The sequence below is a fragment of the Prorops nasuta genome, unplaced genomic scaffold (genome assembly GCF_024137725.1).
Source record: "Prorops nasuta isolate Cenicafe-Biocafe unplaced genomic scaffold, Cenicafe_Pnas_1.2 PNAS00034, whole genome shotgun sequence".
Classification (NCBI taxonomy): domain Eukaryota; kingdom Metazoa; phylum Arthropoda; class Insecta; order Hymenoptera; family Bethylidae; genus Prorops; species Prorops nasuta.
Window position 1 is genome coordinate 2140121 of NW_027116831.1, and position 14353 is coordinate 2154473.

General features: G+C 36.6%; 2 protein-coding genes and 1 long non-coding RNA gene across 3 annotated transcripts; 1 reads left to right on the plus strand and 2 right to left on the minus strand.

Moving 5' to 3' along the window:
- Positions 1-1650: 1650 nt before the first annotated feature.
- On the plus strand, positions 1651-2888 carry LOC136783633 (putative nuclease HARBI1). Its single transcript, XM_066743883.1, has 4 exons — positions 1651-1732; positions 1812-2069; positions 2188-2403; positions 2482-2888. The coding sequence occupies exons 1-4, from the start codon at positions 1651-1653 to the stop codon at positions 2886-2888; spliced, it is 963 nt and encodes a 320-aa protein (XP_066599980.1).
- An 885-nt stretch (positions 2889-3773) lies between these two features.
- LOC136783658 (piggyBac transposable element-derived protein 4-like) lies at positions 3774-5543 on the minus strand. The gene has a single exon (XM_066743908.1). It carries the CDS (start codon positions 5541-5543, stop codon positions 3774-3776), a length of 1770 nt encoding a protein of 589 aa, XP_066600005.1.
- A 478-nt stretch (positions 5544-6021) lies between these two features.
- LOC136783630 (uncharacterized) lies at positions 6022-7184 on the minus strand. Its single transcript, XR_010824301.1, has 3 exons — positions 6740-7184; positions 6221-6629; positions 6022-6149 (listed from the first exon to the last, which is right to left on the minus strand). It is a non-coding gene; the product is annotated as an uncharacterized lncRNA (long non-coding RNA).
- Between the last annotated feature and the right edge of the window lie 7169 nt (positions 7185-14353).

Sequence of the window (14353 nt, forward strand, 5' to 3'; positions counted from 1 at the left end):
TCCCACCGATGATTTAAATCGGTACCGCGGGGACTGGGGCGCCCACGAGAGTTTCTCTCGTCCTGGTCATGGGATGGAACATCATCGCGGGGGCAGTGGTTGAAAGCTATATGCTGGCTAGGTTCTTCCGACGGGTGAGCTGCGTTACAGCTCGGGTACCAACCAGCTAAGTTGGTAGAACGTGGAAAGTTGCTCGGTCCGACCAGTGACTTGGTGCGGATCTCTACAGATCTTCACTGTACTGGTAATTCTTGCGAATGCGGGAATGCGTTGATTGGGCGTATCCCAATTCTTTAACTCATAGGAGTCGTGTAGTAGAGCTCTCTGAGCGGGGACTACACGTAAATTAAAGCATAACAAATGTCCCTATCTACTTTCTAGCGAAACCACTACCAAGGGAACGGGCTTGGAAGAATTAGCGGGGAAAGAAGACCCTGTTGAGCTTGACTCTAGTCTGGCACTGTAAGGAGACATGAGAGGTGTAGCATAAGTGGGAGATGGCAACATCGCCGGTGAAATACCACTACTTTCATCGTTTCTTTACTTACTCGGTTAGGCGGAGCGCGTGCGGCATGGATTCTTTCCTGGTCGTCACGGTGTTTTAGAGCCAAGCGTGTAAGAGTGGCGTGAGGCTTCGGCCGATCGCCGTTTATACTCCCGCGTGATCCGATTCGAGAACACTGCCAGGCGGGGAGTTTGACTGGGGCGGTACATCTGTCAAAGAATAACGCAGGTGTCCTAAGGCCAGCTCAGCGAGGACAGAAACCTCGCGTAGAGCAAAAGGGCAAAAGCTGGCTTGATCTCGACGTTCAGTACGCATAGAGACTGCGAAAGCACGGCCTATCGATCCTTTTGGCTTGAAGAGTTTTCAGCAAGAGGTGTCAGAAAAGTTACCACAGGGATAACTGACTTGTGGCGGCCAAGCGTTCATAGCGACGTCGCTTTTTGATCCTTCGATATCGGCTCTTCCTATCATTGCGAAGCAGAATTCGTCAAGCGTCGGATTGTTCACCCGCCAACAGGGAACGTGAGCTGGGTTTAGACCGTCCTGAGACAGGTTAGTTTTACCCTACTGATGACTCGTCGTTGCGATAGTAATCCTGCTCAGTACGAGTGGAACCGCAGGTTCGGACATTTGGTTCATGCACTCGAGGTTTGTTCGTGTTGCTTGCACTTTATTGAACTTGTCATCTAGGAAGTTTTAGGGAGTTTTCTAGAAAATAGAAAATTCAATAAAGTGAGTACTTTTGAACACGAACATATATTAGTGCAAACTACAAATTTATTTAAATGGACCAACATATTATATGAGTAGGATAAACATGGAGGATAATAATGATTTAATATGTAAAATATTATTTATTAATAATTTAAGCGACTCAGAGGAAGATGAAGATGTTCAACATCTCCAAACTAACAATTTAAATACACTTGGTATGATAAATATAATTATTTAGAAAATAAAATAAATTTACTTTTATAAACCTATAATAAGTCGATATATATAATTATTTTTCAGATGAAATGAATGACATTGATTTAAGACTAGCTTTAGAGCCAGTATTAAATAATGTGCAACGAAACCAAAGGATAAAAGTATGTAATTATGTTGAAAACGTAGTACGTAATTATATCGAAAAAGATTTTATTATGCACTTCAGATTGTCCAGAGAAATGGTACAAACTTTAATAAAAAAGTTTGAAAATACATATATATTTAAATCACTACAAGGTAAAGTTATTTTAATTAAAATTTAATATAAATAACGACTTCTTAATTGATATATTTAATAACGAAAAAATAAAAACAGAGTTTGCTGGTTACGTACCAATAAGTGCTGAGACACATATCTTGTCATTCCTGTGGTTTCTTGGTCATGAATCTGGAGGATATAGAGACATTGCAGACAGATTTGGGGTAACAATTAGTACTCTACACACTATAATAACAAGAGTTACTAAATTCTTAGTAAAAATAGCAAAAACTATTATTCAAATGCCAACCAGAGAGGAGGAAATAAAAATTAAAGAATATTTTTTGAAAGAACAAGGTTTCCCTGGGGTTATAGGTGAATATATTCTTTTTATATGCGAGTTTATATATATATATATATAAGGAAAATTAGAAGTACATACTAACATTTAATAATACTGATCTTAATAAAATAATATCTATTTATAATATAGGCTTGATCGATGGTACACATATACGAATCGATAAACCTAAAGAGGATCCAGACTCATACATCAATAGGAAACATTTTTATTCTATACATGTGCAAGGAGTCGTGGACAATAATTTAAAATTTATTGATGTGCTTGTGGGTTACCCTGGCTCTGTACATGATGCTAGAGTATTGAATGAATCTCCTCTTGCAGAACGTATGGAAGAAAATTGGACAAGTATATAAATCAAATAGATACTACTTTAATTGAAAATATATCATTCGTTTTCTTATTACATCTTTAATCTTTGTTTAGATGGAGTATACTTATTAGGAGATAACGCGTATCCTTGTCGTAAAGAATTATTAGTACCTTATAAGGACAACGGACATCTAACCCATGCCCAAAAGAATTATAATAAAAAATTAAGTAGTTGCAGAATAAAAATAGAGCATGCGTTTGGTTTAGTTAAACAACGATTTCGACAATTATATCATCTGAAATTAAGAAATTTAAGTAGGATGGTGCAAGTGATATATAGTGCTTTCTTGTTACATAATATCGCAAATGCAAGTGATATGGAGTTATTTGAGCCTCCTTTACATGATGAGTTTCCAGATCCAGACTTTCGTCAGGTTCATTTTGAAAATGAAATATTTTCAGATCATGAAAATGGGAAAAGACTTCGAGATGAATTATGTCGGCAGCTTGTTGGAAGTTAAAGGATGGAAGAATATAAGTCTGTTTCATGATAACATTTATATTTTGAACAATATATAAATGAATTATATTTTATATAAATGTTAAAGAAATAAATATAAATGGTACGAAAAATATTCGTTTTTCTTTAGGAAATTCTGTCGTCTCACTGTTATAATGTTTACTAAATTAATTTGAAAACTAAAATGTAATTTAAATATAAAATTAAAATAAAATATTATCTTTTGGAACATTTGACAAGCATTATAAAACAACATTTTTTATGATTTATGAACAAAAATATCAATATTCTAAGAATAAATAAAATAACTGTAATAAACTTAATTAGGTTAATTTTTGATGGTAGTTCAACTTTAAATTATTATTAACATTTTTCTTAATAATAATTAAACTTATTTCTTTATTAGACTTACAAAATCCTTTAAAATTTCTTTCCTTTCTTTTCTTAATTTATTAGAAGCTTCCCATTGATTTTTTGTTAGATCAATTAATTCTTCTTGTTTTTCTAACATTTTAATTTGTAAATCTTTTATATTTTGTTTTTCCTCTTTTATTTCTTTTGTGTAATTTGTAATAGATGAATAACACTTATTTAAATAATCAGCAGTTTTTAATCTTTTATTAGCTGATGAAGAAGAGGGATATGATTTAGTGCATTAACCCTTTGCGGACGGAGACGCTCGACGGGCGAGCGTCGCTGTGGACGACAGGTATTGGAGCGTGCAGTAAAGAAAATTTTCACGTCGCATATTTGCGTTTTACAAATTAAGGCTTTATTCAAATAAATGATTCAAAAAATCCTAAAAATTATAAACAAACAAATTTACTAACAAATAACTTTTTTTATGAAATCTAAGAAAACCATAAACAAATAAATGTAGTCGTATTTACATATTATACGTTTTATATTCTTCCTTTGTGTGGTATCGCTCAAAACAATCACCTATGTGCAAGGTCGGCTTAGCTGAACAAGTAGCACAATAGTACATCGATTCTCTCCTTCCATGTTTTACCTTCCGATTCGAGCATACGACACAATCTTTGCTTCTTCCTGTCTCATTTCGCCGAATAATATGTAGAAGGCCGTTGAGCCTTTCCGCTGTTCCAGAAGTCGAAGGAGGCTTGGGATCACCATCTCGAAAATCTCCAATCAATTGATCTACCAAGCGACGTACAAATGCTATATGGCTTAACTTTTTTATGTTGTATTTCTTGTGATGTTCCTGATACAATAAATAGGAATTTATCACAGAAACGTCCAATCCCCAAAAAAATAATTTTCGCCACCATTTTTGGGACTTTCTCATAAAACAGTACGTGCCTGTGTACTGGTCTGCTTTGTCTACCCCGCCCATGTATTTATTATAATTTAGAACCACATCTGGCTTCACAGTATCAGTTACTCCTTCTTTCTTTGACCTTTTAGTGACGGTTTTTGAAGATGAGGTAGCACAGGTGCTGAGCATGGTCACTATACGCTTGTCCCTCCAAGCCAATAATAGTAAATCTTTCCGTCTGTAGGCAACCATCTCATTTTTCGCAATCTTTGGATTCTTTATTTCATCTGGAATAAATTTCCTATTTGTCTGGATAGTTCCAGTCAGATGACATTTCAGTTCTAGTAGTGCATCTGCCAAGGGAATGCTTGTGAAATATCGGTCGTTGAAGATATGGTATCCTACAGCGCCAGGATTGGATTGCAATAGATTGTGGTATAGTTGTAAGACTATTCTTGTACTTATTGGCAGATCTGGTCTAAGTAATTTTTCTGTAGTAAAACTGCCATAATATGGTAAAAAAGTCTGTATATAACCAATATTGGCGTCTGCAAGAACGTAAATACGGATACCCCACTTGGTTGGTTTCTGTGGGTTGTACGTAATAAAAGTTATTCGCCCTTTGAATTTGACGATGGATTCATCCACTGATAATTGCACCCCGGGTACAAAATTTTCTCGACATCTTCTATCAATGTAATCCAAAAAATTGCTAATTTTCTGCGTCCTTGTTGTCATGTTTTGTCTACCTTCAGTATTTTCATTTGTATGAAGCATCCAGAATACTTGTAGAAATCGATCCCTCCTGAATACTTCGGCAAAGTACGGGATCCTGCATTTCCTGTCGGTGCTCCAATAATCCTTCAGGTTCGGAAGTGGCATTGTTCCCATAAGCAATATTATCCCGAGAAATGCTCGCATTTCTTTTAGTGTGACATTAGTCCATGTACGCCATATGGACCGCTTTTTTACATGTTTTTTTTGTATCGTATCATTTGCGTACCGATTAGTCTCCTCAACTATTTTCTTGATCAACTCTTCCGTAAAGAACGAGTTGAAGAAATCTAACGGTTCTTTATAAGTTGATTGTAGTTGTGAACCAGGGGTTCGTGATTCAGAACTAAACTGTATTTTTTGTTGAATGATATCGTGATTTGTAACATTCGTCCATTCATTATCACTACGGCCATCATTTTCCTGAATATTCATCTCTTCATTACTGCTGCTATCACTGCCCACATTGAAGCGCCTGAGTGCATTACTTGTTGCAAGGATTTCACTTCCACTGGATGAACTAATGACACCTGTGTCGTCAGAGTCAAACTGGAACTCATCATTACTGTCACTATTGAACGTACTATCTCTGGATCTTTTCGCCATCGTGTGTAGGATGTTATAAAATATAAAATATGCGGAAAACTTTGCTGGTTGCTCTGGCAGTGACACTGAAATACTGACTCGACAAACTGAAATTCGTTCTGACTCTACCATGGTCTTGCATCGTAAGTTTACATTATACGGAAGATAAGACTTCATCGTCCAAAAGTCTCAAATTTCATTGGGAGACCACTTGACGTCTTAGGCTAGTATCCCCATGTGTATCTTATCGTCTACGACGGCAGACGTACGCTAGCCGCAGCGCAAGAGTTGGGCGGATATATCCGACACTCGTCCGCAACGGTAAAAAGGCTTGGGCGGATATATCCGCCGCTCGTCCGCAAAGGGTTAACTTTCGTTTAAAATAAATTATAGCATAAATTAGGAAAATATAGAGGAAAAATGTGCAGATCTATGATACTTTCTGCCTACTAATATTTAAGATATTATTCGCCTACTTACAATAAACTTAAGGGATCATCTGGATTCTCAACTTCTTCTCTCTCTTCTACAATCTCTACTCTCGGCTCTTTTAATATAAGCCCTTTACTTCCCATTACGGCTAATGGAACAATTTTATGTTTCTTCCCTAAAATGTCATGCAGTTCACTGAAACAAGGTTAATTTACAAGTTTCATTTTATATAAACTATAATCAAATAAGATAATTAAAATTTTTACTTTTCAAAAGGACAAGAAGTTCTACAATTGCCAGTTTTTTTATTATGTTGAATCATCTTTTTGTATGACCGCTCCAAAGATTTATATTTATTCTCAACTTGCAATGGACTTAACTGATATCCATGGTAATTCATTTCTTTTGAGATTAATTTCCACAAATGTTTTAAAGTTTTAATTTGACGAGTAGAAATTAATTCTTTTTTACTTTTATACAAATCTAAAAAGAGTTTTGTATTCTTATTGTCCCAGCAAAAGTGGGTATTTTCTTTATTTATTTCTTCTAAATTATTATTATTATTAATCATTTTCTTTGGTAATGTAATTACAATATTTGTCCCATTTAAATCGCAGAAAAGTTTTTCATTTGAAAAATTAATATCCTCATAATTTATTTGAAATGAATCTCCATCTGTAAGAAAATTTTTATCATGTAAATGATACACATCTGAATAATATGTAATAGCATGCTTAATACCGTGTATGATGCAAGAGCCAGTTCTACAATTTTATAATATTTACCTTTTGTAAAACATTTTACCAAGCCATTTTCTATCAAAATATCGTTATCTTCATTTAAAACAAAATAACCTTCTTTTCCTATATTGAAATTATTTTCCATCATTGATTTTCTACTTCGTATAAAATAATTGAAGAATGCAGTGCCAGTTATTTTTATTCTTTCAATTTTAATGGCAACACAATTACTCAGATTATCTCAGATTAGCACATGTTTTGTATTCTCGCTAACCCCGGGATTCATAAATGAAAAAGCTCAAGTTAAAACTAAAGACGGGTAAAATCTATAGTCTACGTAACACACCTTATAGGTTTCAAGGTGAGCTTGAAATCAAGTTCTGTTTATGAATCCCGGCCTAAGTGTTTGCACTTATTGCACCTCCTTCGGACCAGGTGCAGAAAGTGCAATTCCTGGGTGCAAATAACTCGTAACACGAACGCATCTGATTACGTCACTACCGGCAAAACAAACGCAATAGTGTACACTTTTCACGTAAGTGTATAAAGTGCAAGCAACACGAACAAACCTTCGGTCGAGCGGCCGGTGGTGCGAAGCTACCATCCGTGGGATTATGCCTGAACGCCTCTAAGGCCGTATCCTTTCTAGTCAAAGGAGGCAACGATATTTCTAGGAGTCTCGTGAGTCGAAAGGCTCATAATAATGTGACACTACTAGGTAGCCGTTTCTCGGGACGGTTATCGCACGAGCCCGTTTTGCCGTATGTGGTCGCGTCCAACGATGGGATCTCGCCGTACGTTGGACTGGCCCGAACGGTCGACCATGGGTTTATCAGTTCGATGTCGAGAGTCGGAATCGTCTGTAGACGATTTGAGTAACTGGTGGGGTGTTGTACTCGGTAGAGCAGACACCACGCTGCGATCTGTTGAGACTCAGCCCTTGGCTTGGGGATTCGTTTTGTCGGTTAGACGAGGCCTCGATTGAAGAGTGTTCGCTCCGAGACACGCGGCTCTGCTGAAAAAAGCAATGCGCCGCGTTGGACTTAGCCGCTGGTTGGACGGGTCGGCTCCGATCGATAATTTTTACATTCTATTGGGGTGTTCTTCAATTGATTTTCACTTTCTCCACTTTCCATTATGCAGTCAAAGTCGTTCGAAAAGGACTGAAAAAGGGTGATTTTAAAATGTAAATAACTTTTAAACCCCTTGAACGATTGGAGCCAAACTTTACACGTGCACTCAGTTTGTCGTCCCGAAACTCCAGTTACGAGAAAAGGCGGTCGTTTCGTTACACCCTGTATATTCGCCTGAGAGTGGCGCGTCGGTCGGTAGCCTCACGGAAGGGCTACGGTAGGCGGCGTGGCGTTGGGTGGCCACACGGAAGGGCCACGGAATACGGCGGTAGGCGGCGCAGCGGTCTACGGCCACACGGAAGGGCCCTTGGTAGACGGCAAGATGGCGACTTATGCCATAACCTAAAAATGAATGCCGGCGGTCCGGAGAACTCCTGGAGACAGCGTTAGTACGGCGGGGCGGTGTTCGAACTGTGCGGAGAACTCCTGCACCAGGACTGCTCGGAGAACTCCTGAGCAGGGATAGGAGTACGCGGAGAAGTCCTGCGTGGTCGGGATAGGAGTGTATCCGGAAAGCTCCTGGATACAAGACGGACTCCTCTACTCGGTTCGGGCTCGGCCTTATATACCCGTCCGAGGCCCGATGACGGCGACGGTGGCGCTCCGAGCGGCCAGTCTGGCGGGTAGGGAGGCATACTCTGAGCCTGCTATACTCCGCACGCTGTACAGTGCAGACCGCGGTATCGGCACATGTACTGTAGACTCCCCCCACTACGCGGTATCGTATGTGGAGTAGCGGCGGAGCAAACGTCTCGTTACAATTTATATATATATATATATATATGTAAGATGAGGAATAAATCAGTTAGCAAGGCGATAAGATTCGTCTAAAAATAAGAGATTTATTATTAGTAACAGAGTATGTACAATATTTACCAAGGAGCACGTGGTTAACTAACCTAAAAATAAGAGAATCAACAATCAAGACAATTGCTTAACAGATCTCTCAACAAACACAGAATCAATAGTATTACACGATCTCAGAATTGTTGTTAGAACAATTCTGACTAACTTTTATCAATTTTACTTATTTTAAATAAACAGTATGTTTTAATATAAATCTTCTATCTCTTGAGTCAATGCTCCGTATATTCTATATCTGTCTCTCTCTGATAAGCCTCGTGTCGTTTATCCTCAGTGACCGACACGAGACGGTTCCTGTCAACACTATCGGCTATACGCACGAAGCTTACATCCCCCCCCCCCGGAAGACGTCGATTCTTTCACTGTAGAATTGATGATTGGTCACACCTCTACGGGGATTAGCTTCGTGACGTGGAAAAGACCTCTCTCGTAGATTTGTTGTTATTTGTGTTGATTTTATATATCGAGTCCGATATTTTTTTTCCTATTTTGAAGGGACCAATTCTAATTTCTTCTAATTTTTTTGTTTAATTTGTTTTTGTTCATTACGTAGATCATATTACCCTCTTCAAACTTGTAGTTTTTTTCTGGTTTTATCATATAATGATTTATAGTAATTATGTGACTTCTGGGTTCGAAGCAGCGCTTGATTCCTATCTTCTTCTAGGTTTCTTTTGTATTTTTGGTTGTTTTTTAGTTCTGATGGTAGCACATCTGCAGATTCTCCATTCAGTAAGTATTCGGGTGAAAAACCTGTAGCTGAGTGGTCACTTGCGTTATATTTTTTTCTGCATTCTTCTGCTACTGTCGCCCATGATAATTTTTTTGTATTTTCGTTCAAGGTGCAGCGTATTTTGTTTACTAGGGTCTGGTTTAGCCTTTCGTTTAAGCCGTTTGAAAATGGTGCATCTATGGCCGTTAAGATTAGTTCTGCGCCTCGTTCTTTCACGTAGTTTTCGAATTCTTTCGAACTTATTCCAGGGTATTGGTCTGCTAGTATCATTTCTATTTTTTCCTCTGATGGCACTTTTTTTAGTAGATTTATGAAATCTGTTGCGGTTTGGTTTTTCGAGCATAGAATGTATGCAAATCTGGTGAAGTGGTCTTCTAGTAGGTGTAGGTATTTTTTTGTCGATCTTTGTCCTCCAAATCCACCGATAGTATCCAGTGACATTATTTGGAACGGTCTTTCTGCTGGTCCTAGGTGTGACATAAGACCATAATTTCTGTTCAGTCTTGTTTTGTTTTTTATGCATACTTCACAATTGCGTAGTTGTATAATGTTTTTCATTAGATTTGGTGCGGTATAGATTGAATTTATCTTATGTGCAGTTTGGTTCATGCCTGGGTGACCATAGTTTTCGTGTACGCGTTGTATTAAGGTTTTGATTAATTCTTCACTTAGTATTATTTTTTTTCTCGACTTGACTTTTTTATAGTAGACTCCATTTTCTAGTGAGAATCTGTGTATATTTTGTGTTATCTGTTCGTTTTGTTTTTGGTCGTCTATTATTTCTTGTCGGCTTATATTGGATATTGTTATATTATTTACCGTTTTTAGCACATCTTCTATATTCTCTTCTGGTTCCAAGACTGGGTTTCGGCTTAAAAGATCTGCCTCGTCATTATATTTTCCAGGGTTGTATTTAATATCGCAGTTGTATTGGGATATGTAGTATACCATATCTCCTAATTCTTCGTCTGTTCTATTCTTGACATTTAAGTTTTCTAAAGGTTTGTGGTCTGTGTAAATTGTGAAAAATTTCCCAATTAACCAGTGTTGCCAGAATTGTATACTTTCTTTAATAGCGAGACATTCTAAAAATATTGCTTTTTTTTCTTTTGAGATTCGCTTAGTTTCTTTGAGAAGTATGCCACTGGTTTCATTTCGTTATCTGCTTGGGGTTGTTTCAGTACAGCTCCAATACCTTTAATGCTTGCGTCTGTGTATATAGTGGTGTGTGCTTTTGGGTTAAAAATTGCCAGTACTGGTTCCGAACTTAAAATATTTTTTATTTCATCGAATGCTTCTTGGCATTCGATTGTCCAGTCGAACTTTTTTACCGTTTTTCTTAGTTGGGCATGTAGGGGTTCAAGTATTTCTGTAATTTTTGACACATATTTTCTTTCGAAATTTATTTTTCCTAAAAACTGTCTTATGTTCTTTTTACTTTTTGGTGTTTTGAAATTTTTTATAGATTTTATGTTGTCTTTCAGCGGGGTGATTGTGTCATTTTTAATCATATGACCTAAATATTTTACCTTGTCTTTTGCAAATTTGCATTTTGTAAATTTCAATTTTAAGCCTTCTTTTTTTATTGCATCTAGCAGTAGTTCTATATGTTTCAAATGTTCTTCGAAAGTTTGTGAGAAGACTATTATATCATCTATATAGTTTGTGCAAAATTCTGACAGGTTATATTTTTTTATAATACTTACCAAAATCCTTTGAAAGATAGCTGGAGATGTTTTTAGTCCGTAAGGAAGGCATCTCCACTGATAGTGACCTTCTTGAGTGATAAAACCAGATTTACTTCTGTCTCCGATTCTTAGGGGAATGGCCCAAAAAGCAGAGTTTATGTCCAGTGTTGTAAAGTATTTGCAACCCACTGTTTTTATCATCAAGAGACACGGTAGTGTCTCGACGGCAAGTACATAAAAGTAGAAAAAGTCATGCCTATACCGCCGTCGAGGCACTACTCTCTTATACAGCTAGTTGGGGCGTCCCAATTTTCAAACCGATTTTTCTCCGCGAATAATCCATTGCCATTATTTAAGTAAAGCTTTTTTTAAAATGGTTTTGAAAAAGCTTTCATTTGCGCCTAAGAACATCAAAATCGGTTCACACAATCCAGAGATCTCATACTCTGTTAGCTATATATATATCGAAAATAAAATTTTCCTTCATAATCTTCTCCAGTCAGGATGTATGTATGTCTCGGGCTGAAGTTGGTCGCTAAGAAAAATGACCTCATTTTTACAAACTCGACGACTAAATAATCGATATAATCCATAACTAATATGGCGTTTCTGTTAACTGTCAATTGAATTGTAAGGTTTACCGGCATAACCTTAACATTATTATAACAAACAATCGGTTGTGATGATAGTGTAATATAATCAGAACTACTGATAATTTAAGGGAGAAACATGAAGGAGTAAGCAAGGATTATCAGATAAGTAATATTGTAATGAAAAATATATTAAGCTTTAATGTTCAGTGGTACTTTGTGGGATTTTATTTCAGGTTATAAATAAAATATATTCCTTGAATGCAACTCTGATTTGAAGTGATACCAGTGCGAAATGCTCTAACAATTTTTGGAAATACCCTGTCATTGGAGAATGCACATTAAGGAAGATTGCAATTGGAATAAAGAAGGATGAGGTTGTTACGTTCACTCCAAATCAAGACATGGTAGTATCTCAAGAGCAATAAAGATAAACATTTTCATGTAAAGTAAGTACATTGTAAAAAGAATTTGTTTAATTAAAACAAAGTTATATATAGGCATTATTTCATAGTTTGCAGTTTGATGCCAGCCAGTGCCAAATGCTCTAACAATTTTTGGAAATACCCTGTCATTGGAGAATGCACATTAAGGAAGATTGCAATTGGAATAAAGAAGGATGAGGTTGTTACGTTCACTCCAAATCAAGACATGGTAGTATCTCAAGAGCAATAAAGATAAACATTTTCATGTAATGTAAGTACATTGTAAAAAGAATTTGTTTAATTAAAACAAAGTTATATATAGGCAGTATTTCATAGTTTGCAGTTTGATGCCAGCCAGTGCTAAATGCTCTAACAATTTTTGGAAATACCCTGTCATTGGAGAATGCACATTAAGGAAGATTGCAATTGGAATAAAGAAGGATGAGGTTGTTACGTTCACTCCAAATTAAGACATGGTAGTATCTCAAGAGCAATAAAGATAAACATTTTCATGTAAAGTAAGTACATTGTAAAAAAAATTTGTGTAATTAAAACAAAGTTATATATAGGCATTATTTCATAGTTTGCAGTTTGATGCCAGCCAGTGCCAAATGCTCTAACAATTTTTGGAAATACCCTGTCATTGGAGAATGCACATTAAGGAAGATTGCAATTGGAATAAAGAAGGATGAGGTTGTTACGTTCACTCCAAATCAAGACATGGTAGTATCTCAAGAGCAATAAATATAAACATTTTCATGTAAAGTAAGTACATTGTAAAAAGAATTTGTTTAATTAAAACAAAGTTATATATAGGCATTATTTCATAGTTTGCAGTTTGATGCCAGCCAGTGCCAAATGCTCTAACAATTTTTGGAAATACCCTGTCATTGGAGAATGCAGATTAAGGAAGATTGTAAATGTAACAAAGAAGGATGAGGTTGTTGCGTTCACTCCTAATCAAGACATGGTAGTATCTCAAGGGCAATAAATATAAACATTTTCATGTAAAGTAAGTACATTGTAAAAAGAATTTGTTTAGTTAAAACAAAGTTATATATAAGGTATCCTTCCATAGTTTGCAGTTTGATGCCAAGCCAGTGCTAAATGTTCTAACAATTCCAGGAAATATGCAAGCACCAAAAGGTACTACTGAAGTTACAGAGGAATCAGTTATAGTTCCAGAAAATATGACTACTTTTTATAATAAAATAGATAAAGAAGATATTTTTACCATGCGGTGTTGGAAAACAGAGTTTTGGTTTTATTATAGAGTTTTCGTTAAGCAATGGAAGCAGCAATTTCAAATATTTTCAACCGCTGATGACAGGATGATATATGTTTACTAGCGAAGCAATTTAAAATTAATTGAAGGATGCTATAACTGATGCTATTTTGGTAATTAAAAGACTACGATTAATAGATGGTGTTATGTCAAAGTAAAGGTGGAAAATGGAATATGGAGGGTCAACCGCTGATGACTGGATGATATGTTTACTGGCGAAGCAATTTAAAATTAATTGAAGGATGCTATAACTGATGCTATTTTGGTAATAAAAGACTACGATTAATAAATTTGGTAATTGAAAGACTACGATTAATAAATGGTGTTATTTCAACGTAAAGGTGGAAAATGGAATATGGAGGGTTTAAAATTAAAAACAATAATAATTAAAATAATTTATATTTATTTATTGATTATTTACACGGCCACGGCCACGGCCACGACCCCTCCCTCCCCTTCTTACTCCTTGGCCGTAGGCCTCATTGGCCAGGTGCCCAGTCATCCTGGCAATGTTGGTATACCCTTGGTCCCTGCGCCTCCACCAGCGTGGTCTGCGCGACCTTTGGTGTTGTCGCCCACCTGAAAAAATGGATTTGTTAATTACATTATAATTTTATGAAACTATTAAGTTACTTACGATTGCCTTGATTCAAAGGCTCTGGCGGTGGTAGTGGTGGCGCAGGAGGTAGCGGTGGCGATGGTGGTGGAGGGCCTGCTGGTATTGGCGCTGTTGAATAAAAAAAATAAATTATTATTTTATTTCATTTCATTTTTTATTTTTTCTTACCATTGTTTGCTTGCTGCACCGGCTGCATCGGTTGGGTTGGTGCGATGGGGGGGGGGGGGGGGAAGCTTCCCTTCCTCTTGAGGATGGACCTGGCATTGGTTCTGAAAATAATTAAATTATGTTAATTTTAAGCTACTAAAGAAACCACATGCAT

Coding starts and splice junctions, on each gene's coding strand:
- LOC136783633 (XM_066743883.1), top strand. CDS start 1,651: ATGCACTTCAGATTGTCCAGAGAAATGGTACAAACTTTAATAAAAAAG. Junction 1,733..1,811: donor TATATTTAAATCACTACAAG/GTAAAGTTATTT, acceptor AAATAAAAACAG/AGTTTGCTGGTTACGTACCA. Junction 2,070..2,187: donor AGGTTTCCCTGGGGTTATAG/GTGAATATATTC, acceptor TTTATAATATAG/GCTTGATCGATGGTACACAT.
- LOC136783658 (XM_066743908.1), bottom strand. CDS start 5,543: ATGGCGAAAAGATCCAGAGATAGTACGTTCAATAGTGACAGTAATGAT.